Source organism: Protomyctophum parallelum (genome assembly GCF_964188405.1).
Source record: "Protomyctophum parallelum genome assembly, chromosome: 13".
Classification (NCBI taxonomy): domain Eukaryota; kingdom Metazoa; phylum Chordata; class Actinopteri; order Myctophiformes; family Myctophidae; genus Protomyctophum; species Protomyctophum parallelum.
Window position 1 is genome coordinate 45,257,902 of NC_139708.1, and position 27,144 is coordinate 45,285,045.

General features: G+C 45.4%; 1 protein-coding gene across 2 annotated transcripts in view; it reads right to left on the minus strand.

The window, feature by feature from the left end:
- Positions 1–27,144, minus strand: part of LOC310869691 (uncharacterized protein) — a 156,294-nt gene that overhangs the window by 74,067 nt on the left and 55,083 nt on the right. For both annotated transcript variants that reach the window (XM_083780531.1, XM_083780532.1), the window contains 3 exons: positions 19,627–19,702; positions 19,353–19,514; positions 14,153–14,331 (listed from right to left, as the gene is read on the minus strand). In XM_083780531.1, the coding sequence (XP_083636657.1) occupies positions 14,153–14,331; positions 19,353–19,514; positions 19,627–19,702 (417 nt within the window). The remainder of the gene's footprint in view (positions 1–14,152; positions 14,332–19,352; positions 19,515–19,626; positions 19,703–27,144) is intronic.

The window sequence follows — 27,144 nt, forward strand, 5'->3', positions numbered from 1 at the left end:
CTGTAAATGGTGTGACAAGAGTTTCTCTGTGTCAGGTAACCTGAAGTCACACCTGCGTATTCACACAGGAGAAAAGCTATAATTAATCTGTGACATTTTACCGATTCTGACCCGTTCCGAAAACATTTTCAAAGAGGAAACCCAACCCGAATGGATCCGTGACTATTTCATCCGATTCCGTTCCGAGATTTCTTTCAAATGGCGGAGCCTAGCCAGTCCGAGATCCAATTACTTCCGACATTCCAAGAGACCCGACCAGGCCAGGCAGACATAAATGTGAACTTTATGAAATAACATAGCGGGCGTCACGTAATGACCAATTACCATTTTATGATTAAAGTGCAAAAGAGAGAGAGAGACACCCACACATAGAGAGAGAGGTTCCCTGCAGGCTGCAGCAGAGGGTAAGAGAGACCAAATTTGAGCCAGATTCTCATTCCAGGCAATGCATCGCTGCATCAATGCATCGCTGCATCAATGCATCGCTGCATCACTGCATCAATGCATCAATGCATCGCTGCAAGTGCTTTCACTTTCTTAGCGCGATCAAAGTTTAGACTTTTATAAGGTCTGAAAGATGGCAGTTTGCCTCATTTTGAGGAAAATAAGGACAAAATAAAAAAAGATAGACGAAATGTCACGTTCTGTCACAGGCAGGGGGTGGAGAAATTAACGTAACTCTGTGTTCCTGGCATTAATACGTTTTTTTTGGTAATCTTTTTAGTTTTTTAGTTTTCTGAGCTCAATTGCACCCAAAATTGTAGCCCAAAATTACAACGAAATTAAAACAAAAAACCCTAATTCTTTTCCGGCCGCACGGCTTCGCTAAAACGCACCGTGCATCCCAGGGGGTTCCGTGAGTGTGTAGTAGACCAAAAGGTGAAGAGGCCTGTTAATAAATGTCACCATGAGGTCGAATTAAAATAAATATATTGGGACAGAGGTTCTTCCTGAGCCTGCTGAGAGTGTACTGTACACACATACTGTGATCTGTTCAGAGATGGACGGACACACTATGTGGTCTATGTGGATCTCTGCCTGTCATGGTGATGGTGTCATATTGGTGATGTCATAGTGATGTCATATGGCAGTGTTTCCCAAATGTATTCATGTCGAGGACCCCCAAATTGACACTAATTAGGCCCGCAGACCCCCATTTCTCAACCTGTTTAATTTCAAGGACCCCCGTTTAATGGCATTTCTATCTCTGGGACCCCCGATTTATATTGAAAAAAACAATGTTAATTTAACTCTATGAGTGTACAAATGGTTCCATTTGTACACTCTCAGAGTTACAATAAGGGTCAATTTGGTTACAAACTATCATTTAGTTGGGGACCCCCTGGAACTCCCTCAAGGACCCCTGGGAGTCCCCGGACCCCACTTTGGGAACCACTATATCATATGTTGTCGGCAAATCGCTCAAAAATGGACGGCCTGCACAAATCTGCATCTCCAGGCTGGCACGGCAACAGTGTGTGCTGTGTGTGATGTCAGACCTTACCTCCTGGTCAGCCTAAACATAAAGTGTGAATTGTCATTACTTTCACTTCATCTCCGAGCTTTAGTGTTGAGGTTTACCCCGGAGGAGTTCCCTGAGAAGTAGCCCTGAGTGAGAGTGACTATTGTCCAACCCCAACAGAGGAACCTATAAGAACTCTCGTTCTCCTCACAGTCCATTTAATAGCTGCATTTCATGATGGAAGGAAGGACACAGAGGAGTGAGCAGATCCCTTCAGCGGCCCGTCAGCAAATACTAAACTGCTCTGTAACCAGCCAGAAACATGAAGACACGGATGAACCGACATCTAACAGTCGTCAACAGTTTACCACGAATGTACCTCTGGCGAGAGGAGTAAAGACAAATCAGCCGAGTTACACAGGAAAGAAAGCCCACATCTGTAAACGGTGTGACAAGAGTTTCAGTCATTTAGGTGATCTGAAGTCACACCTGCGTATTCACACAGGAGAAAAGCCATACCACTGTAAACAGTGTGACAAGAGTTTCAGTCAGTCAAGTAATCTGAAGTCACACCTGCGTATTCACACAGGAGAAAAGCCATACCACTGTAAACAGTGTGACAAGAGTTTCAGTCATTTAGGTGATCTGAAGTCACACCTGCGTATTCACACAGGAGAAAAGCCATACCACTGTAAACAGTGTGACAAGAGTTTCAGTAGGTTAGATAGCTTGAAGAAACACCACCGTATCCACACTGGAGAAAAGCCATACCACTGTAAACAGTGTGGCAAGAGTTTCTCTGGGTCAGGTAACCTGATTTTACACCAGCGTATTCACACAGGAGAAAAGCCATACCACTGTAAACAGTGTGGCAAGAGTTTCTCTGGGTCAGGTGACCTGATTTTACACCAGCGTATTCACACAGGAGAAAAGCCATACCACTGTAAACAGTGTGACAAGAGTTTCCGTCTGTCAAGTAATCTGAAGAAACACCAGCGTATCCACACAGGAGAAAAGCCATACCACTGTAAATGGTGTGACAAGAGTTTCTCTGGGTCAGGTAACCTGAAGTCACACCTGCGTATTCACACAGGGGAAAAGCCATGCCACTGTAAATGGTGTGACAAGAGTTTCTCTGTGTCAGGTAACCTGAAGTCACACCTGCGTATTCACACAGGAGAAAAGCTATACCACTGTAAATGGTGTGACAAGAGTTTCAGTAGGTTAGATAGCTTGAAGAAACACCAGCGTATCCACACTAGAGCTCTTCACAGGTCCAAACAAATGGTCCCAAAATCCGAAATTAATCTGTGACATTTTACCGATTCTGACCCGTTCCGAAAACATTTTCAAAGAGGAAACCCAACCCGAATGGACCTGTGACTATTTCATCCGATTCCGATCCGAGATTTCTTTCGATGGCGGAGCCGAGCCTGTCCGAGATCCGATTACTTCCGACATTCCAAGAGACCCGACCAGGCCAGGCAGACATAAATATGGACTTTATGAAATAATATAGCGGACCTAATGACCAATTACCATTTTATGATTAAAGCGCAAGAGAGAGAGAGAGAGAGAGAGAGAGAGAGAGAGACACACACACACACACAGAGATAGAGGTTCCCTGCAGGCTGCAGCAGAGGGTAGAGAGAGACCAAATTTGAGATTCTCATTCCAGGCAATGCATCGCTGCATTGCTGCATCGTTGCGATGCATCGCTGCGCGATCAAAGCTTAGACTTTTATAAGGTCTCAAAGATGGCAGTTTGCCACATTTTGAGGAAAATAAGGACTATTAAAAAAACAGATTTTTAACTTTTTTTTTTTAATTACCGGATTCAAATTATATTATATATATTATTATATAAAGAAAGACGGAATGTCACGTTCTGTCACAGGCGGGGGGTGGAGAAATTAACGTAACTCTGTGTTCCTGGTATTAATACGGTTAAAAAAAGTTTTTGTAATTAAATTTCTTTAGGTTTTCTGAGCTCAATTGCACCCAAAAAGTATAGATTTTCTGTGGTCTGTGCTCTGTGCTCTGATTTGCCTGTAGACTGTGAGGATAAGAGTCGACCAGGGCCGGACTTACCGTTGGGCTAGCGTGGGCTGCAGCCTCTGCCTCTCTCTTTGGGGGGGGGGGGCTGGGTACCCCAAAATTACAGCGAAATTAAAACAAAATACCCTAATTCTTTTCCGGCCGCACGGCTTCGCCAAAACACACCGTGCATCCCAGGGGGTTCCGTGAGTGTGTAGTAGACCAAAAGGTGAAGAGGCCCGTTAATAAATAGCCTGGAACTCACCTATGCTTTTTATGGCATAGGCAGCTCCCGGCAGGATCCGCCGGGAGAAACTATGCGCAGCTGTGCGACATGAGACTAATTAATTAGAGCGACAGAGAGAGAGAGGAGCGTGTGTGTGTGTGAGCGTCAATTTTACAAAGGTGCAGACGATCAGAAATCATCAGAGAGTGAGAAATGTTTGCGCTACTCTATGCCGAATTGAAGTGGACTCAGACCCAGACTTTTTTTTCCTCCCTGGAAATAAAAACGTCTGGGTTTCCGAGGCTAGTTAATAAACGTCACCATGAGGTCGATTTAAAATAAATATATTGGGACAGAGGTTCTTCCTGAGCCTGCTGGGAGTGTACTGTACAGTACAGTACACACACATACTGTGATCTGTTCAGAGATGGACGGACACACAGATTCATCCGCACGGCTTCTATGTGGATCTCTGCCTGTCATGGTGATGGTGTCAATTATTGGTGATGTCATAGTGATGATGTCATATGGCAGTGTTTCCCAAATGTATTAATGTCAAGGACCCCCAAAATTGACACTAATTTGCCCCGCGGAACCCCATTTCTCAACCCGTTTAATTTCAAGGACGCCCATTTAATGGCATTTCTATCTCTGGGACCCCCGATTTATATTGAATAAAAACAATGTTAATTTAACTCTGAGAGTGTACAAATGGTTCCATTTGTACACTCTCAGAGTTACAATAAGGGTCAATTTGGTTACAAACTATCATTTAGTTGGGGACCCCCTGGAACTCCCTTAAGGACCCCTGGGAGTCCGCGGACCCAACTTTGGGAACCACTATATCATTATGTTTTCGGCAAATCGCTCAAAAATGGACGGCCTGCACAAATCTGCATCTCCAGGCTTGCACGGCAACAGTTTGTGCTGTGTGTGATGTCAGACCTTACCTCCTGGTCAGCCTAAACATAAAGTGTGAATTGTCATTACTTTCACTTCATCTCCGAGCTTTAGTGTTGAGGTTTACCCCGGAGGAGTTCCCTGAGAAGTAGCCCTGAGTGAGAGTGACTATTGTCCAACCCCAACAGAGGAACCTATAAGTACTCTCGTTCTCCTCCCAGTCCATTTAATAGCTGCATTTCATGATGGAAGGAAGGACACAGAGGAGTGAGCAGATCCCTTCAGCAGCCAGTCAGCAAATACTAAACTGCTCTGTAACCAGCCAGAAACATGGAGACACGGATGAACTGACATCTAACAGTCGTCAACAGTTTACCACGAATGTAGCTCTGGCGAGAGGAGTAAAGACAAATCAGCCGAGTTACACAGGAAAGAAAACCCACATCTGTAAACGGTGTGACAAGAGTTTCAGTCAGTCAAGTGATCTGAAGAAACACCAGCGTATCCACACAGGAGAAAAGCCATACCACTGTAAACAGTGTGACAAGAGTTTCAGTCAGTCAAGTGGTCTGAAGAAACACCAGCGTATCCACACAGGAGAAAAGCCATACCACTGTAAACAGTGTGGCAAGAGTTTCTCTGTGTCAGGTAACCTGATTTTACACCAGCGTATCCACACAGGAGAAAAGCCATACCACTGTAAATGGTGTGACAAGAGTTTCCGTCAGTCAAGTGATCTGAAGAAACACCAGCGTATTCACACAGGAGAAAAGCCATACCACTGTAAATGGTGTGACAAGAGTTTCCGTCTGTCAATTCATCTGAAGAAACACCAGCGTATTCACACAGGAGAAAAGCCATACCACTGTAAATGGTGTGACAAGAGTTTCAGTAGGTTAGATAACTTGAAGAAACACCAGCGTATCCACACTAGAGCTCTTCACGGGTCCAAACAAATGGTCCCAAAATCCGAAATGAATCTGTGACATTTTACCGATTCTGACCCGTTCCGAAAACATTTTCAAAGAGGAAACCCAACCCGAATGGATCCGTGACTATTTCATCCGATTCCGTTCCGAGATTTCTTTCAAATGGCGGAGCCGAGCCAGTCCGAGATCCGATTACTTCCGACATTCCAAGAGACCCGACCAGGCCAGGCAGACATAAATGTGGACTTTATGAAATAATATAGCGGGCGTCACGTAATGACCAATTACCATTTTATGATTAAAGTGCAAAAGAGAGAGAGAGAGACACCCACACACAGAGAGACAGAGAGAGAGGTTCCCTACAGGCTGCAGCAGAGGGTAAGAGAGACCAAATTTGAGCCAGATTCTCATTCCAGGCAATGCATCGCTGCATCACTGCATCAATGCATCAATGCATCGCTGCGGAGTGCTTTCACTTTCTTAGCGCAATCAACGTTTAGACTTTTATAAGGTCTGAAAGATGGCAGTTTGCCTCATTTTGAGGAAAATAAGGACAAAATAAAAAAAGAAAGACGAAATGTCACGTTCTGTCACAGGCAAGGGGGTGGAGAAATTAACGTAACTCTGTGTTCCTGGCATTAATACATTTTTTTTGGTAAACTTTTTATTTTTTTAGGTTTTCTGAGCTCAATTACACCCAAAAAGTATAGATTATCTGTGGTCTGTGGTTTGTGCTCTGATTTGCCTGTAGACTGTGAGGATAAGAGTCGACCAGGGCCTGACTTACCGCTGGGCTAGCGTGGGCTGCAGCCGCTGCCCCTCTCTTTACAACGAAATTAAAACAAAAAACCCTAATTATTTTCCGGCCGCACGGCTTCGCCAAAACGCACTGTGCATCCCAGGGGGTTCCGTGAGTGTGTAGTAGACCAAAAGGTGAAGAGGCCTGTTAATAAACGTCACAATGAGGTTGATTTAAAATAAATATATTGGGACAGAGGTTCTTTCTGAGCCTGCTGGGAGTGTACAGTACAGTACAGTACAGTACAGTACAGTACAGTACAGTACAGTACAGTACAGTACAGTACAGTACAGTACAGTACAGTACACACACATACTGTGATCTGTTCAGAGATGGACGGACACACAGATTCATCTGCATAGCTCCTATGTGGATCTCTGCCTGTCATGGTGATGGTGTCATATTGGTGATGTCATAGTGATGATGTCATATGGCAGTGTTTCCCAAATTTATTCATGTCAAGGACCCCCAAAATTGACACTAATTAGCCCCGCGGACCCCGACTTCTCAACCCGTTTAATTTACAGGACCCCCGTTTAATGGCATTTCTTTCTCTGGGACCCCCGATTTATATTGAAAAAAACAATGTTAAATTAACTCTGAGAGTGTACATTGGAACCACACGGACCTGTCAGGGTCTGCTTGGTTCCATGTATACACTCTCTGAGTTACAGACCCATAAGGGTCAATTTGGTTACAAACTATCATTTAGTTGGGGACCCCCTGGAACTCCCTCAAGGACCCCTGGGAGTCCCCGGACCCCACTTTGGGAACCACTATATCATATGGTGTCGGCAAATCGCTCAAAAAAGGACGGCCTGCACAAATCTGCATCTCCAGGCTTGCACGGCAACAGTGTGTGCTGTGTGTGATGTCAGACCTTACCTCCTGGTCAGCCTATACATAAAGTGTGAATTGTCATTACTTTCACTTCATCTCCGAGCTTTAGTGTTGAGGTTTACCCCGGAGTTCCCTGAGAAGTAGCCCTGAGTGAGATTGTCCAACCCCAAGAGAGGAACCTATAAGAACTCTCGTTCTCCTCCCAGTCCATTTAATAGCTGCATTTCATGATGGAAGGAAGGACACCGAGGAGTGAGCAGATCCCTTCAGCGGCCCGTCAGCAAATACTAAACTGCTCTGTAACCAGCCAGAAACATGGAGACACGGATGAACCGACATCTAACAGTAGTCAACAGTTTACCACGAATGTAGCTCTGGCGAGAGGAGTAAAGACGAATCAGCCGAGTTACACAGGAAAGAAAGCCCACATCTGTAAACGGTGTGACAAGAGTTTCAGTCAGTCAAGTGATCTGAAGTCACACCAGCGTATTCACACAGGAGAAAAGCCATACCACTGTAAACAGTGTGACAAGAGTTTCAGTCAGTCAAGTAATTTGAAGTCACACCTGCATATTCACACAGGAGAAAAGCCATACCACTGTAAACAGTGTGACAAGAGTTTCAGTCATTTAGGTGATCTGAAGTCACACCTGCGTATTCACACAGGAGAAAAGCCATACCACTGTAAACAGTGTGAAAAGAGTTTCAGTCATTTAGGTGATCTGAAGTCACACCTGCGTATTCACACAGGAGAAAAGCCATACATAAGTATGGACTTTATGAAATAATATAGCGGACGTAATGACCAATTACCATTTTATGATTAAAGCGCAAGAGAGAGAGAGAGAGACACACACACACACACACACACACACAGAGAGAGAGGTTCCCTGCAGGCTGCAGCAGAGGGTAGAGAGAGACCAAATTTGAGAAAGATTCTCATTCCAGGCAATGCGTCGCTGCATTGCTGCATCGTTGCGATGCATCAATGCATCGCTGCGCGATCAAAGCTTAGACTTTTATAAGGTCTCAAAGATGGCAGTTTGCCACATTTTGAGGAAAATAAGGACTATTAAAAAAACAGATTTCTAACTTTTTTTTTTAATTACCGGATTCAAATTATATTATATATATTATTATATAAAGAAAGACGGAATTTCACGTTCTGTCACAGGCGGGGGGTGGAGAAATTAACGTAACTCTGTGTTCCTGGTATTAATACGGTTAAAAAAAGTTTTTGTAATTATCTTTTTTTAGGTTTTCTGAGCTCAATTGCACCCAAAAAGTATAGATTTTCTGTGGTCTGTGCTTTGTGCTCTGATTTGCCTGTAGACTGTGAGGATAAGAGTCGACCAGGGCCGGACTTACCGTTGGGCTAGCGTGGGCTGCAGCCGCTGCCTCTCTCTTTTGGGGGGGGGGGGCTGGGTAGCCCAAAATTACAACGAAATTAAAACAAAATACGCTAATTATTTTCCGGCCGCACGGCTTCGCCAAAACGCACCGTGCATCCCAGGGGGTTCCGTGAGTGTGTAGTAGACCAAAAGGTGAAGAGGCCTGTTAATAAATGTCACCATGAGGTCGATTTAAAATAAATATATTGGGACAGAGGTTCTTCCTGAGCCTGCTGGGAGTGTACTGTACAGTACAGTACACACACATACTGTGATCTGTTCAGAGATGGACGGACACACAGATGCATCCGCACGGCTTCTATGTGGATCTCTGCCTGTCATGGTGATGGTGTCATTATTGGTGATGTCATAGTGATGATGTCATATGGCATTGTTTCCCAAATGTATTCATGTCAAGGACCCCCAAATTGACACTAATTAGGCCCGCGGACCCCGACTTCTCAACCAGTTTAATTTCAAGGACCCCCGTTTAATGGCATTTCTATCTCTGGGACCCCCGATTTATATTGTAAAACCAATGTTAATTTAACTCTGAGAGTGTACAAATGGTTCCATTTGTACACTCTCAGAGTTACAATAAGGGTCAATTTGGTTCGAAACTATCATTTAGTTGGGGACCCCCTGGAACTCCCTTAAGGACCCCTGGGAGTCCCCGGACCCAACTTTGGGAACCACTATATCATATGTTGTCGGCAAATCGCTCAAAAATGGACGGCCTGCACAAATCTGCATCTCCAGGCTGGCACGGCAACAGTGTGTGCTGTGTGTGATGTCAGACCTTACCTCCTGGTCAGCCTATACATAAAGTGTGAATTGTCATTACTTTCACTTCATCTCCGAGCTTTAGTGTTGAGGTTTACCCCGGAGGAGTTCCCTGAGAAGTAGCCCTGAGTGAGAGTGACTATTGTCCAACCCCAACAGAGGAACCTATAAGTACTCTCGTTCTCCTCACAGTCCATTTAATAGCTGCATTTCATGATGGAAGGAAGGACACAGAGGAGTGAGCAGATCCCTTCAGCAGCCCGTCAGCAAATACTAAACTGCTCTGTAACCAGCCAGAAACATGGAGACACGGATGAACCGACATCTAACAGTCGTCAACAGTTTACCACGAATGTAGCTCTGGCGAGAGGAGTAAAGACAAATCAGCCGAGTTACACAGGAAAGAAAATCCACATCTGTAAACGGTGTGACAAGAGTTTCAGTCAGTCAAGTGATCTGAAGTCACACCTGCGTATTCACACAGGAGAAAAGCCATACCACTGTAAACAGTGTGACAAGAGTTTCAGTCAGTCAAGTAATCTGAAGTCACACCTGCGTATTCACACAGGAGAAAAGCCATACCACTGTAAACAGTGTGACAAGAATTTCAGTCATTTAGGTGATCTGAAGTCACACCTGCGTATTCACACAGGAGAAAAGCCATACCACTGTAAACAGTGTGGCAAGAGTTTCTCTGGGTCAGGTAACCTGAAGTCACACCAGCGTATCCACACAGGAGAAAAGCCATACCACTGTAAACAGTGTGACAAGAGTTTCTCTGTGTCAGGTAACCTGAAGTCACACCTGCGTATTCACACAGGAGAAAAGCTATACCACTGTAAATGGTGTGACAAGAGTTTGAGTAGGTTAGATAGCTTGAAGAAACACCAGCGTATCCACACTAGAGCTCTTCACGGGTCCAAACAAATGGTCCCAAAATCCGAAATTAATCTGTGACATTTTACCGATTCTGACCTGTTCCGAAAACATTTTCAAACAGGAAACCCAACCCGAATGGACCTGTGACTATTTCATCCGATTCCGATCCGAGATTTCTTTCGATGGCGGAGCCGAGCCTGTCCGAGATCCGATTACTTCCGACATTCCAAGAGACCCGACCAGGCCAGGCAGACATAAATATGGACTTTATGAAATAATATAGCGGGCGTAATGACCAATTACCATTTTATGATTAAAGCGCAAAAGAGAGAGAGAGACACCCACACACAGAGAGACAGAGAGAGAGGTTCCCTGCAGGCTGCAGCAGAGGGTAAGAGAGACCAAACTTGAGCCAGATTCTCATTCCAGGCAATGCATCGCTGCATCACTGCATCAATGCATCGCTGCATCACTGCATCAATGCATCGCTGCATCACTGCATCAATGCATCAATGCATCAATGCATCGCTGCGGAGTGCTTTCACTTTCTTAGCGCGATCAAAGTTTAGACTTTTATAAGGTCTGAAAGATGGCAGTTTGCCTCATTTTGAGGAAAATAAGGACAAAATAAAAAAAGATAGACGAAATGTCACGTTCTGTCACAGGCAGGGGGTGGAGAAATTAACGTAACTCTGTGTTCCTGGCATTAATACGTTTTTTTTTGTAATCTTTTTAGTTTTTTAGTTTTCTGAGCTCAATTGCACCCAAAATTGTAGCCCAAAATTACAACGAAATTAAAACAAAAAACCCTAATTCTTTTCCGGCCGCACGGCTTCGCTAAAACGCACCGTGCATCCCAGGGGGTTCCGTGAGTGTGTAGTAGACCAAAAGGTGAAGAGGCCTGTAAATAAATGTCACCATGAGGTCGAATTAAAATAAATATATTGGGACAGAGGTTCTTCCTGAGCCTGCTGAGAGTGTACTGTACAGTACAGTACACACACATACTGTGATCTGTTCAGAGATGGACGGACACACTATGTGGTCTATGTGGATCTCTGCCTGTCATGGTGATGGTGTCATATTGGTGATGTCATAGTGATGTCATATGGCAGTGTTTCCCAAATGTATTCATGTCGAGGACCCCCAAATTGACACTAATTAGGCCCGCGGACCCCCATTTCTAAACCTGTTTAATTTCAAGGACCCCCGTTTAATGGCATTTCTATCTCTGGGACCCCCGATTTATATTGAAAAAAACAATGTTAATTTAACTCTATGAGTGTACAAATGGTTCCATTTGTACACTCTCAGAGTTACAATAAGGGTCAATTTGGTTACAAACTATCATTTAGTTGGGGACCCCCTGGAACTCCCTCAAGGACCCCTGGGAGTCCCCGGACCCCACTTTGGGAACCACTATATCATATGGTGTCGGCAAATCGCTCAAAAATGGACGGCCTGCACAAATCTGCATCTCCAGGCTGGCACGGCAACAGTTTGTGCTGTGTGTGATGTCAGACCTTACCTCCTGGTCAGCCTATACATAAAGTGTGAATTGTCATTACTTTCACTTCATCTCCGAGCTTTAGTGTTGAGGTTTACCCCGGAGGAGTTCCCTGAGAAGTAGCCCTGAGTGAGAGTGACTATTGTCCAACCCCAACAGAGGAACCTATAAGTACTCTCGTTCTCCTCCCAGTCCATTTAATAGCTGCATTTCATGATGGAAGGAAGGACACAGAGGAGTGAGCAGATCCCTTCAGCGGCCCGTCAGCAAATAGTAAACTGCTCTGTAACCAGCCAGAAACATGGAGACACGGATGAACCGACATCTAACAGTAGTCAACAGTTTACCACGAATGTAGCTCTGGCGAGAGGAGTAAAGACGAATCAGCCGAGTTACACAGGAAAGAAAGCCCACATCTGTAAACGGTGTGACAAGAGTTTCAGTCAGTCAAGTGATCTGAAGAAACACCAGCGTATCCACACAGGAGAAAAGCCATACCACTGTAAACAGTGTGACAAGAGTTTCAGTCAGTCAAGTCATCTGAAGTCACACCTGCGTATTCACACAGGAGAAAAGCCATACGCCTGTGAACTGTGTGACAAGAATTTCAGTCATTTAAGTGATCTGAAGAAACACCAGCCAATCCACACTGGAGAAAAACCTTACCACTGTGAAAAGTGTGACAAGAGTTTCAGTCAGTCAAGTGATCTGAAGAAACACCAGCGTATTCACACTGGAGAAAAGCCATACCACTGTAAACAGTGTGGCAAGAGTTTCCGTCAGTCAAGTGATCTGAAGTCACACCTGCGTGTCCACACTGGAGAAAAGCCATACCACTGTGAACAGTGTGACAAGAGTTTCCGTAGGTTATATAGCTTGAAGAGACACCAGCCAATCCACACTGGAGAAAAACCTTACCACTGTGAAAGGTGTGACAAGAGTTTCTCTGTCAGGTAGCCTGAAGTCACACCTGCGTATCCACACAGGAGAAAAGCCATACCACTGTAAACAGTGTGGCAAGAGTTTTTCTGAGTCAGGTAGCCTGAAGTCACACCTGCGTATCCACACTGGAGAAAAGCCATACCACTGTAAATGGTGTGACAAGAGTTTCTCTGTGTCAGGTGACCTGATTTTACACCAGCGTATTCACACAGGAGAAAAGCCATACCACTGTAAACAGTGTGACGAGAGTTTCAGTCAGTCAAGTGGTCTGAAGAAACACCAGCGTATTCACACAGGAGAAAAGCCATACCACTGTAAATGGTGTGACAAGAGTTTCAGTAGGTTAGATAGCTTGAAGAAACACCAGCCTATCCACACTAGAGCTCTTCAAGGGGCAAAACAAATGGTCCCAAAATCCGAAATTAATCTGTGACATTTTACCGATTCTGACCCGTTCCGAAAACATTTTCAAATAGGAAACCCAACCCGAATGGATCCGTGACTATTTCATCCGATTCCGATCCGTTCCGAGATTTCTTTCAAATGGCGGAGCCGAGCCTGTCCGAGATCCGATTACTTCCGACATTCCAAGAGACCCGACAAGGCCAGGCAGACATAAATGTGGACTTTATTAAATAATATAGCGGACGTAATGACCAATTACCATTTTATGATTAAAGTGCAAGAGAGAGAGAGACACACAGACACACAGAGAGACAGTGAGATAGGGTTCCCTACAGGCTGCAGCAGAGGGTAGAGAGAGACCACATTTGAGCCAGATTCTCATTCCAGGCAATGCGTCGCTGCATCAATGCATCGCTGCAAGTGCTTTCACTTTCTTAGTTCAAAGAGTCAATCAAAGTTTAGACTTTTATAAGGTCTGAAAGATGGCAGTTTGCCTCATTGCCAGATTTTCTGTGGTCTGTGGTTTGTGCTCTGATCTGCCTGTAGACTGTGAGGATAAGAGTCGACCAGGGCCGGACTTACCGTTGGGCTAGCGTGGGCTGCAGCCGCTGCCTCTCTCTTTGGGAGGGGGGGGGGGGGGGCTGGGTACCCCAAAATTACAGCGAAATTTAAACAAAATACCCTAATTATTTTCCGGCCGCACGGCTTTGCCAAAACGCACCGTGCATCCTGAAATTTTGTCTAGCCCGGGGGCCTTGGGAGGGTCAATCTGGCCCCATATATATGACATAGCAATTTCCCAGCAGAAGAGCAGATGTCACTGTCGAGGGATTTTGCCGGTTTTCATTGCAGCTCAAAAGGCTCAGAACACACAGAGAAAAACCCCAGACCACAGGACATCTACTGAATGTTCAAAGTTCAGGTTGTGTGGGTGTGAATACAACCTAAAAGAAAAATAAAAAAACGAAGAAAAAAAAATAAAAAGAATAAATGAAAATTCATTACAAGTCATGAAACCTTTAACTAAAAAACGTTTGAGTACTTTTCTTTACCTGGGTAGGGGAGGGGACAGCGTTCCCTGCCCGAGGCGTGTCTGTGGGGGGGGAGGGAAGAGAGCCTTGCAGGTCCAGGGGAGACTCCTGGCACAGAGGCTGCTCCGGAGAAAAGCTGTCCTCGTTGCTGTCCTCGTCAAATGAAGAGTTTTCACCTGAACCCTTTGGGAAGTCCGTCTCTGAGTGTGTGTGTGTGAGGGGGAGAGAGAGAGAGAGAGAGAGAGAGAGAGAGAGAGAGAGAGAGAGAGAGAGGTGATTATCTTGGTCTTGTCAGCTGATTTTTCTGCCACCTTTCATTTGGGATGTGTGTGTGTGTGTGTGTGTGAGATAAAGGCACAGTTATTTTAGTTTGTTCGATGGAAATAGAGAGGAAATAGGACAGAAGGATTGGATAATGGAGGCATACGTGAATAGAATAATTGAAACATCTATAGTTAGAAAACAATGAATCCACATTCAACACCCAGTCTAAACGGTTTACAGTGCAATTGACCTCTGTGTGCGTGCGTGCATGCGTTGTGTGTGTGCGTGCGTGGCCCAGACTTCCTGGGATGGCGTCACGCCGTGAGCTTTATCGCCCGTGTTGCTGATCGTTAAGACAACGCGTTCCTCTCCCTGAAGTTAATCTGCAACGCCGCAGCGCTTAATTAGCCAGCTGCCAGTGTGACTGTGTTCCTCTCCCTATACCAGGTCAGCCAGCGCCATCACACTTGCTTCCCTCTCTACAGGTGGCGGGGAAACATATAGTTACATCCACTGTGTGGCTTTGTGTGAACCACTGACTGTATGTGTACAGTATGACGTCGACAGATGGGACCGGATGGCTGCCGCAGGGATATAACATACCTGTCAACAGGCCCCGGTTCACTCTACAGATCTCGCTTATAGCGCCACCTATAGGTGCCAACCGGCCCTGACTGTCAAAAGAACTATAGGGATGTCCCGATATGTCCCCTTGTTTCGTTCCCGATCCGATCCCGATACCACAATTTATGTGTTACCAATACCAGAGTTGTGATCACATGTTGTGTTTACAGAAGACCCCTCACTCAAATGTGCACTTGCAGTTTTGGCAACTCCAAAGCAAACTCCACATTACATGTCCCAACATTTTATTTACCTGACATAGTGTCAATCTCCAGTGCCATCTCCCGCAGCCAGTTAATGAAACACACAAGGCTGTGCTCTAGAGAATCTAAGCCAGTTACAGTAGGTAGGTCGCACACAGAGTGTGAGTGCACACAGATCGGTGCAGTTATAGGTAAAAACACGAATGGGCCAGTTATAGCGCCGCCATGAGGCTGATGTGAAAATCAAATTCTGCCTGGTGGGAATAGAATGTGCGCGCAACATTTCACTCAAATCGCACTCTGCGCGTTCCTTGATTTGAGCCGCATTCATTCACGATTGACACTCTCTCCCCATGCCTTCGGCCTGGTGGAGACAACAAAACAATCCCCCCCACATGGAACTTTGACACCTTCTCATTTCACCATACAGCCATGCTTTATACATTTAATTACACCTGTGAGTATGTACGGTATATGTGATACGTGACCTGCATGTGTACAGCCTGTACCCTTACTGTGTTTCTCTGTGTTCACGTTTGCGTGTGCGTGTGTGAGTGTGCGGACATGCCTGCAGCATGTAATTCCTGTGTCTTCCGTGGACTCTACGGTGGCAGTAATGTGATTGTCGTTATTGCGTTCCACCTCTGGAGAGACAGATAATCTACTGGCTGACTGGGTTGATTCAATCTCAGTGTTGGGCCCTGGCTGCACGCGCGCGCGCACACACACACGCACACACACGCACACGCACACGCCAATCAGCCAGCCGCTCTGTATTCTGTGCGTCAAGAAGGTGCTCACACTATAGAGCGTGTACGTGCGCGCCTGAGTGTGTGTGTGTGTGTGTGACAGCGTGTGTGTGCCAGCGTTGTGAATTGCGTAGCACTCAGTTGTAGGTTGCATGGCAGCTTCCCCCCCCCCTTCCATATTTTGTCAGAGAGATAATATTTCACTGACGCACACACACATAGCCTATATAACACACACACACACTCACACCTATCGTCCCTCAATATAGAGCGTCGCAGTCCCGCCCCCCTTTCAGAACGACAAGTGGCCCCAGGAAATGATTCTCCGTTCATTTTTCTCCAAAGGCTTTTCAAAAAGTATTTATATAAAGACGGTTACGCCGCGGACAAAGACAACTCGGATCGTGACAAATCACGACAATAATTACAATGTTTTGGGGGCCGATCAAATAATTAGTAAGAAGAAAAACAAAACAAATGGTGTTGTATCCTGCCTTCATTGTCTTCTTTCAAATTATTTGATCGGCACAAAATATTGTGTTTGTCGTCATGATTTTGTCACGATCCGAGTTGGCTTTGTCCGCGGCGTAACCGTCTTTAAATGAATACTTTTTGAAAAGCCTATGGAGAAAAATTTATGGAGAATCATTTCCTGGGCCACTCGTCGTTCTGAAAGGGGGCGGGACTGCGACGCTAGTCTATATTGAGGGACGATAGATGTGAGTGTGTGTGTGTGTGTTATATATATAGGCTATGTGTGTGTGCGTCAGTGAAATATTATCTCTCTGACAAAATATGGAAGGGGGGGGGGGGGGAAAGCTGCCATGAAACCTACAACTGAGTGCGCACGTACACACGCACCAACTGCGCATGGAACCCTAGTATTCCCAATCAGTGTGTTCCATTTGCAGACCTTGTGAGTGACTGTCCGCAGTACAGTACAGTACAGTACAGTACAGTACAGTACAGTACAGTACAGTACAGTACAGTACAGTACAGTACAGTACAGTACAGTACAGTACAGTACAGTACAGTACAGTATCTGCACACCAGTGCCTTTGAGATCCTTCATTTCCACACAGAGGAGGCAGCTCATCCTACAGTCGAACCCTCCCACTGTATGGATGTTTGAAGCAGCAAGGGAGAAAAAAATCACTCACTCAGAGAGGGGTATGATATTCTGTGAGCGAGGCATGCAATGTGAGTGCGTCTGTGTGCTGCATACTGCATGCGTGTGGGGTGCACGCACGCACGCACGCACACACACACACACACACACACACACACACATGCGCACGCGCACGCGCACACGCACACGATATGAATATGAATGAGGATGAATATGAAAGTAGCAGGTGGCTGAAGGCAGCATTGTGTGTGTGAAGTATAGCTTCGCAGCGCTTGCAGACAGTTTACTACTTTGATCACACCGTCAGTGACGTCTTTTCGCTTGTTCACCATATCCACTCCTTGTCACGGCCGGCTGAGCACCTGAGCCCTGTTCCTATAAGCCATTTAGACCCCGAGAAAAGATTCTACGAATGCCTTCTAAATCCCGACAGTTTTCTGAGATAAACCCATGTTTCTATGTCAGTCGTTCTCAAACATTTTCATGTCAAAGACCCCCAAAAGATGTATGCGATTGGCCGCCGACCCCCATCTGAAAATATGTTCCAGGAAATGTACTTACTTGCTTACTTGCCTCACAGACAGGCAAACGTAACACAAATATCACCTCAAGGTTAAAAAGAAATAGCTTGTGTTCTTTCTTTGTTCTGACTGAGATCTTGCGCCTGGTGTGTATCGTTGAAATTAAAACGGGTTGAGAATCACTGCTAGAGCAATACAAATCTTCTCTTATGGAGGGTCTCTGTTACCTATGATGGCCTGTTTGATGAGGGGAGAGGCTGTTGTTACCTATGATGGCCTGTTTGATGAGGGGAGAGGCTGTTGTTACCTATGATGGCCTGTTTGATGAGGGGAGAGAGGCTGTTGTTACCTATGATGGCCTGTTTGATGAGGGGAGGCGCTGTTGTTACCTATGATGGCCTGTTTGATGAGGGGAGGCGCTGTTGTTACCTATGATGGCCTGTTTGATGAGGGGAGAGAGGCTGTTGTTAGCTATGATGGCCTGTTTGATGAGGGGAGGCGCTGTTGTTACCTATGATGGCCTGTTTGATGAGGGGAGGCGCTGTTGTTACCTATGATGGCCTGTTTGATGAGGGGAGGCGCTGTTGTTAGCTATGATGGCCTGTTTGATGAGGGGAGGCGCTGTTGTTACCTATGATGGCCTGTTTGATGAGGGGAGAGAGGCTGTTGTTACCTATGATGGCCTGTTTGATGAGGGGAGAGGCTGTTGTTACCTATGATGGCCTGTTTGATGAGAGGAGAGAGGCTGTTGTTAGCTATGATGGCCTGTTTGATGAGGGGAGAGGCTGTTGTTAGCTATGATGGCCTGTTTGATGAGGGGAGAGAGGCTGTTGTTACCTATGATGGCCTGTTTGATGAGGGGAGAGGCTGTTGTTACCTATGATGGCCTGTTTGATGAGGGGAGAGGCTGTTGTTACCTATGATGGCCTGTTTGATGAGGGGAGAGGCTGTTGTTACCTATGATGGCCTGTTTGATGAGGGGAGAGAGGCTGTTGTTACCTATGATGGCCTGTTTGATGAGGGGAGAGGCTGTTGTTACCTATGATGGCCTGTTTGATGAGGGGAGAGGCTGTTGTTACCTATGATGGCCTGTTTGATGAGGGGAGAGAGGCTGTTGTTACCTATGATGGCCTGTTTGATGAGGGGAGAGAGGCTGTTGTTACCTATGATGGCCTGTTTGATGAGGGGAGAGGCTGTTGTTAGCTATGATGGCCTGTTTGATGAGAGGAGAGGCTGTTGTTACCTATGATGGCCTGTTTGATGAGGGGAGGCGCTGTTGTTACCTATGATGGCCTGTTTGATGAGGGGAGGCGCTGTTGTTAGCTATGATGGCCTGTTTGATGAGGGGAGGCGCTGTTGTTACCTATGATGGCCTGTTTGATGAGGGGAGAGGCTGTTGTTAGCTATGATGGCCTGTTTGATGAGGGGAGAGAGGCTGTTGTTACCTATGATGGCCTGTTTGATGAGGGGAGGCGCTGTTGTTACCTATGATGGCCTGTTTGATGAGGGGAGAGGCTGTTGTTACCTATGATGGCCTGTTTGATGAGAGGAGAGAGGCTGTTGTTACCTATGATGGCCTGTTTGATGAGAGGAGAGAGGCTGTTGTTACCTATGATGGCCTGTTTGATGAGGGGAGGCGCTGTTGTTACCTATGACGGCCTGTTTGATGAGGGGAGAGAGGCTGTTGTTACGTATGATGGCCTGTTTGATGAGGGGAGGCGCTGTTGTTACCTATGATGGCCTGTTTGATGCTGGAGTGGACCGCCAGGATGTTCTTGTGGATCAGCTCCATGGGCCCGGGCCGGTGGGAGATCTTGTCGTTCAGCTCGTCCGTCAGACGGGCTCTCTTCAGCTGCAGCTGCCGGGCCTGCAGAGACGGCTCGGCCGACGTCTCTGCAGGAAACACAGGAACACATTTATTTTATTTTAACCCATTTTCAAAAAAAATGTTTTAACCCTAAATGGGTTAAAAGAACAACAGAAACAACAACAACAAAAAACACACCTTCAAGGATGTGCATCCTGATCAGCTCTGCACGCTGCGGCCGAGCTTTGATCTTCCTCTTCAGATAATCCTCCGTCTGGGGGGGGGGGGGGGGGGGGGGGAGAGAGAGAGAGAGAGAGAGAGAGAGAGAGAGAGAGAGAGAGAGAGAGCGTTGGCAATTGAGATTAAGTACATGAGAGAAACCCAGTAAGAGACTAACAGGGAATGAACAGAATGGCGGCGGGTAGAGGAAAGGACAACCAGAGGACACAGTACTTTCTCTACGCTCTGGCTCAATGCTGCTGTACTTTATACCTCATACTAAGCATTAACCCATTCTGACCTGAGATCAGATTCATACGAGGTTTCCGCCGGACACACACTGGTCTGATGAACCCATTCTGACCTGAGATCAGATTCTAAAAATGTCAGTCGCTCTTCGATTTTTCAAAAATAGCAGACCTACAAGCTCGTATCGCGCCACTCGGTGGCGCGATATGAGCTTGTAGATCTGCTATTTTTAAATAGCTAAAGCATAACATGATGCTGACACCAAAATGGGTTCCCGTTCAGAATGGGTTAAAGTATGAGGTATAAAGTACAGCAGCCTTGTGTTCATAAAACAGAAAGATTGGGTATTGGGTAAGACTGACGTTATGTATCTTTCACTGCTTCGTCTCAACCATTACTCAATGGCTCTGGTCTCAGACCCCCCGCGGTAGATATTTTGACATTCCGTTTTTTGTTGTTGTTGTTTTTTTTAATGTTGCCGTGCACTACTGTTGGAGAAGCCATAAACTACACAGGTTCATCCCGATGTTGTGGGCATCTTTGTAATGTTAGTGTTAGTAAAAAGCAGGTAAAAGAGTAACGTTTGAGGCAGACTAACATCAGTCACTCTGCCGTTCACTGTAGTAGAAGAGGTGCGCCTGGTGAGGGTTTAAACCCCGCAGCTACGTCGAGTCCGCCTACAGTAAATACGTATGAGCTGCGACCATGAGACCCGTTTCTGAATTCGTCTATATGGATCGTCGGCCATTGCATTGATTGGTTAGCGTGTATATATCTCAACCAATAAAAGTGTTTTGGGTGGCGGGACATGGCGGCACAACCTCGCTCAAATAGAGACTCTGCGTCGGGACAGTCTTGTTTTATTTTATTTTATTATATATATATTTTTTATCCCACGATTTTTTAACCCATTTTTCACCCCTGTGTCAATCATCTAATGTGATCCTGGGCTCTACACACCCTCCACCAACCTAGTCCCCATATATGGGGGACATGGGGAGAGCAACGGACTTGAACTCATGCTTCCTTCATGCCTGAGTTTCCCTGGTTGGACGTAGCGCGTGGAAGGAACACGTTATTCCAACCAGTTCCTTTCCCCTCCATCAGGCGCCCTGGCTGGCCAGGGGGAGGCAGTTTAGTGACCAGGATTACTGCATGTTTTTTGTGAGGGTACCTACCCTAGGGGACACGGGGAGAACATGTGAGGGTAACTACCCTAGGGGACACGGGGAGAACATGTGAGGGTACCTATCCTAGGGGACACGGGGAGAAAATGCAAACTCCACACAGAAAGGCCCTTTCGCCAACCCCGCCTTCGGGTATGGGCACTGATGACGCGGAGGAGGAAACACGCCGTCAGTGCCCAGAGCCCCGAGCGGGAATCGAACCCAGGAAGGACCTTCTAGCTGTGAGGCGACAGCACTACCAACTGTGCCACCGTGCCCCTAAACAAACAAATGCATTCTAAATGAGATGTCATCATTCGCTCGCATCGCTGGCAGCATAGATGAGCAGGCCAATCAGCTCTGCGGATGTTCCGCCGTGCGCCACGCTGAGGAGATGATTCGGTAGAATTCAGAGCTGAACCAAAACCAAGACCTTTGATGTTTCACAGAATATTGATGAACGAAATTATCTCCCAGTATTTTGTTTAGGCTATAATGCGCCTGCCACCACTTAGATAAGCTCTGGCAACGATTAATGCACCACGTTCAATCTTTATTCACCTCCCCCACACGGAGAGACACATGAACGCACGCACGCACGCACAAACCTTAAGTTTGACCTTCACTGACACCATCACCTCAACACTTTAATTCCTTACTCACTGTTGTTAAGCCCGACACACACCGTCTGCGACCGCCGCGCGTACCGCCGCGGTACAGTATTGCCGCGCACCATAGCCGCACGGCAACACCAACAGGACGCGGCGCGCTACCACGCGGCTGGGGAGTTTTGTTGACTATATTCCATTGCCACGCCCACGGATAGCCGGGTGGAGGCCGCGCGGCAACGCCTGGAAAATAGAACAGCGGTGCATCGGCGCGGCAGGCGAGGCGTGACCGCGCACCAGCGCGCGTCGGACGCAGCCGGTGTGCGATAGGTTCATTGAAAATAATGGAGGCGGCTGTGTCCGCCGCGCAGGGGACGCAGCCGGTGTGTGGTGGGCTTAACTCTCCTCTCCCCTCCCCTCCCCTCTCCTCTCCTCCTCTCCTCTCCTCTCCTCTCCTCTCCTCTCCTCTCCTCTCCTCCCCTCCCCTCCCCTTTACCTCTGAGTCTGTACTCTGTACACGGTGTAGATACAGCAGGAAAATAAAGAGGCATGCATGTCTACCTAATAACATTTCCGTTCAAATAATTTACACTGCTCATTATCTCTTCTGTTGGTCTGAAGGTGCCATTGTTTTTGCCATGAGCAACTGTGATTAACTCATGCCAGAATTGATTAAAGGAATTGATGAGCTTGGAGGCATTAATGTTGAGTCTAGATACTGTAGCATTTTATGTAACGATAGCACTCGATAGCGTATACTCATGGTTTCATGGTACAGATATTCTACTCATACATACAGTAGCTTCCTTGTGATTCTTGATTCTTTTTGAGTGGTCCTAGCCACTCCTATAGACAGCCTACTTGTCTGTGTCTGTCCGTCCGAGCACGGAAATAGGAAATAACGTTTGTTGACCCCCAAGTGTCACTGCTTTGCACGCACGCACGCACGCACGGCATTTTACTACTACTGCTACTTTACTTGAATATCTCCAATTCCCAATACTTTTACTTATACTCCACTACATCTTAGAGGCAAATACTGCACTTTTACTCCACTGCATTTATTTGAAAACTTTTAGTTACTAGTTACTTTCTAGATTTTGATTATTACACAACATACATTAACCACTTAAGCCCTAAATAAATTTAGACCGTTTGAAAATAGCCGATCTACAAGCTCACAATTCGCCGCGATGGGACATATTGTGAGCTTGTAGATCTGCAGAAACATGCAGGTTTTTCAGAAATTTCTGAAAATTCGCCCGTGATGAGACACATTGTGAGCTTGTAGATCTGCTATTTTCAAAAGATTTCTATACATTTGAAATGGGGACATTCTGCATTGGGAGTATGCTTTTGGTATACTTTAAGTACATTTTGAATTCCGTACTTTTACTTGTAACGGAGTAGTTCTATACATTGTAGTATTGATATTGTTTACATTGGTAAAACAATCGAGTACTTTTATCCACCAGGCATCAGAGAGCAGAGATGGATAGAGTACAGTACAGTACAGTACAGTACAGTACAGTACAGTACAGTACAGTACAGTACAGTACAGTACAGTACAGTACAGTACAGTACAGTACAGTCATCAGAGAGCAGAGATGGATACAGTACAGTACAGTACAGTACAGTACAGTACAGTACAGTACAGTACAGTACAGTACAGTACAGTACAGTACAGTACAGTACAGTACAGTACAGTCATCAGAGAGCAGAGATGGATACAGTACAGTACAGTACAGTACAGTACAGTACAGTACAGTACAGTACAGTACAGTACAGTACAGTACAGTACAGTACAGTACAGTACAGTACAGTACAGTACAGTCATCAGAGAGCAGAGATGGATACAGTACAGTACAGTACAGTACAGTACAGTACAGTACAGTACAGTACAGTACAGTACAGTACAGTACAGTACAGTACAGTACAGTACAGTACAGTACAGTACAGTACAGTACAGTACAGTCATCAGAGAGCAGAGATGGATACAGTACAGTACAGTACAGTACAGTACAGTACAGTACAGTACAGTACAGTACAGTACAGTACAGTACAGTACAGTACAGTACAGTACAGTACAGTACAGTACAGTACAGTCATCAGAGAGCAGAGATGGATACAGTACAGTACAGTACAGTACAGTACAGTACAGTACAGTACAGTACAGTACAGTACAGTACAGTACAGTACAGTACAGTACAGTCATCAGAGAGCAGAGATGGATACAGTACAGTACAGTACAGTACAGTACAGTACAGTACAGTACAGTACAGTACAGTACAGTACAGTACAGTACAGTACAGTACAGTACAGTACAGTACAGTCATCAGAGAGCAGAGATGGATACAGTACAGTACAGTACAGTACAGTACAGTACAGTACAGTACAGTACAGTACAGTACAGTACAGTACAGTACAGTACAGTACAGTACAGTACAGTCATCAGAGAGCAGAGATGGATACAGTACAGTACAGTACAGTACAGTACAGTACAGTACAGTACAGTACAGTACAGTACAGTACAGTACAGTACAGTACAGTACAGTACAGTACAGTACAGTACAGTACAGTACAGTACAGTACAGTACAGTCATCAGAGAGCAGAGATGGATACAGTACAGTACAGTACAGTACAGTACAGTACAGTACAGTACAGTACAGTACAGTACAGTACAGTACAGTACAGTACAGTACAGTACAGTACAGTACAGTACAGTACAGTACAGTACAGTCATCAGAGAGCAGAGATGGATACAGTACAGTACAGTACAGTACAGTACAGTACAGTACAGTACAGTACAGTACAGTACAGTACAGTACAGTACAGTACAGTACAGTACAGTACAGTCATCAGAGAGCAGAGATGGATACAGTACAGTACAGTACAGTACAGTACAGTACAGTACAGTACAGTACAGTACAGTACAGTACAGTACAGTACAGTACAGTACAGTACAGTACAGTACAGTACAGTACAGTACAGTACAGTACAGTACAGTGCAGTACAGTACAGTACAGTACAGTACAGTACAGTACAGTCATCAGAGAGCAGAGATGGATACAGTACAGTACAGTACAGTACAGTACAGTACAGTACAGTACAGTACAGTACAGTACAGTACAGTACAGTACAGTACAGTACAGTACAGTACAGTACAGTACAGTACAGTGCAGTACAGTACAGTACAGTACAGTACAGTCATCAGAGAGCAGAGATGGATACAGTACAGTACAGTACAGTACAGTACAGTACAGTACAGTACAGTACAGTACAGTACAGTCATCAGAGAGCAGAGATGGATACAGTACAGTACAGTACAGTACAGTACAGTACAGTACAGTACAGTACAGTACAGTACAGTACAGTACAGTACAGTACAGTACAGTACAGTACAGTACAGTACAGTGCAGTACAGTACAGTACAGTACAGTACAGTACAGTACAGTCATCAGAGAGCAGAGATGGATACAGTACAGTACAGTACAGTACAGTACAGTACAGTACAGTACAGTACAGTACAGTACAGTACAGTACAGTACAGTACAGTACAGTCATCAGAGAGCAGAGATGGATACAGTACAGTACAGTACAGTACAGTACAGTACAGTACAGTACAGTACAGTACAGTACAGTACAGTACAGTACAGTACAGTACAGTACAGTACAGTACAGTACAGTACAGTGCAGTACAGTACAGTACAGTACAGTACAGTACAGTACAGTACAGTCATCAGAGAGCAGAGATGGATACAGTACAGTACAGTACAGTACAGTACAGTACAGTACAGTACAGTACAGTACAGTACAGTACAGTACAGTACAGTACAGTACAGTACAGTACAGTACAGTACAGTACAGTACAGTCATCAGAGAGCAGAGATGGATACAGTACAGTACAGTACAGTACAGTACAGTACAGTACAGTACAGTACAGTACAGTACAGTACAGTACAGTACAGTACAGTACAGTACAGTACAGTACAGTACAGTACAGTACAGTACAGTACAGTACAGTACAGTACAGTGCAGTACAGTACAGTACAGTACAGTACAGTACAGTACAGTACAGTCATCAGAGAGCAGAGATGGATACAGTACAGTACAGTACAGTACAGTACAGTACAGTACAGTACAGTACAGTACAGTACAGTACAGTACAGTACAGTACAGTACAGTACAGTACAGTACAGTCATCAGAGAGCAGAGATGGATACAGTACAGTACAGTACAGTACAGTACAGTACAGTACAGTACAGTACAGTACAGTACAGTACAGTACAGTACAGTCATCAGAGAGCAGAGATGGATACAGTACAGTACAGTACAGTACAGTACAGTACAGTACAGTACAGTACAGTACAGTACAGTACAGTACAGTACAGTACAGTACAGTACAGTACAGTACAGTACAGTACAGTACAGTACAGTACAGTACAGTACAGTACAGTACAGTACAGTACAGTACAGTACAGTACAGTACAGTACAGTACAGTACAGTACAGTACAGTACAGTACAGTACAGTGCAGTACAGTACAGTACAGTACAGTACAGTACAGTACAGTACAGTCATCAGAGAGCAGAGATGGATACAGTACAGTACAGTACAGTACAGTACAGTACAGTACAGTACAGTACAGTACAGTACAGTACAGTACAGTACAGTACAGTACAGTACAGTACAGTACAGTCATCAGAGAGCAGAGATGGATACAGTACAGTACAGTACAGTACAGTACAGTACAGTACAGTACAGTACAGTACAGTACAGTACAGTACAGTACAGTACAGTACAGTACAGTACAGTACAGTACAGTGCAGTACAGTACAGTACAGTACAGTACAGTACAGTACAGTACAGTCATCAGAGAGCAGAGATGGATACAGTACAGTACAGTACAGTACAGTACAGTACAGTACAGTACAGTACAGTACAGTACAGTACAGTACAGTACAGTACAGTACAGTACAGTACAGTACAGTACAGTACAGTACAGTACAGTACAGTACAGTACAGTACAGTCATCAGAGAGCAGAGATGGATACAGTACAGTACAGTACAGTACAGTACAGTACAGTACAGTACAGTACAGTACAGTACAGTACAGTACAGTACAGTACAGTACAGTACAGTACAGTACAGTACAGTACAGTACAGTACAGTGCAGTACAGTACAGTACAGTACAGTACAGTACAGTACAGTCATCAGAGAGCAGAGATGGATACAGTACAGTACAGTACAGTACAGTACAGTACAGTACAGTACAGTACAGTACAGTCATCAGAGAGCAGAGATGGATACAGTACAGTACAGTACAGTACAGTACAGTACAGTACAGTACAGTACAGTACAGTACAGTACAGTACAGTACAGTACAGTACAGTACAGTACAGTACAGTACAGTACAGTGCAGTACAGTACAGTACAGTACAGTACAGTACAGTACAGTCATCAGAGAGCAGAG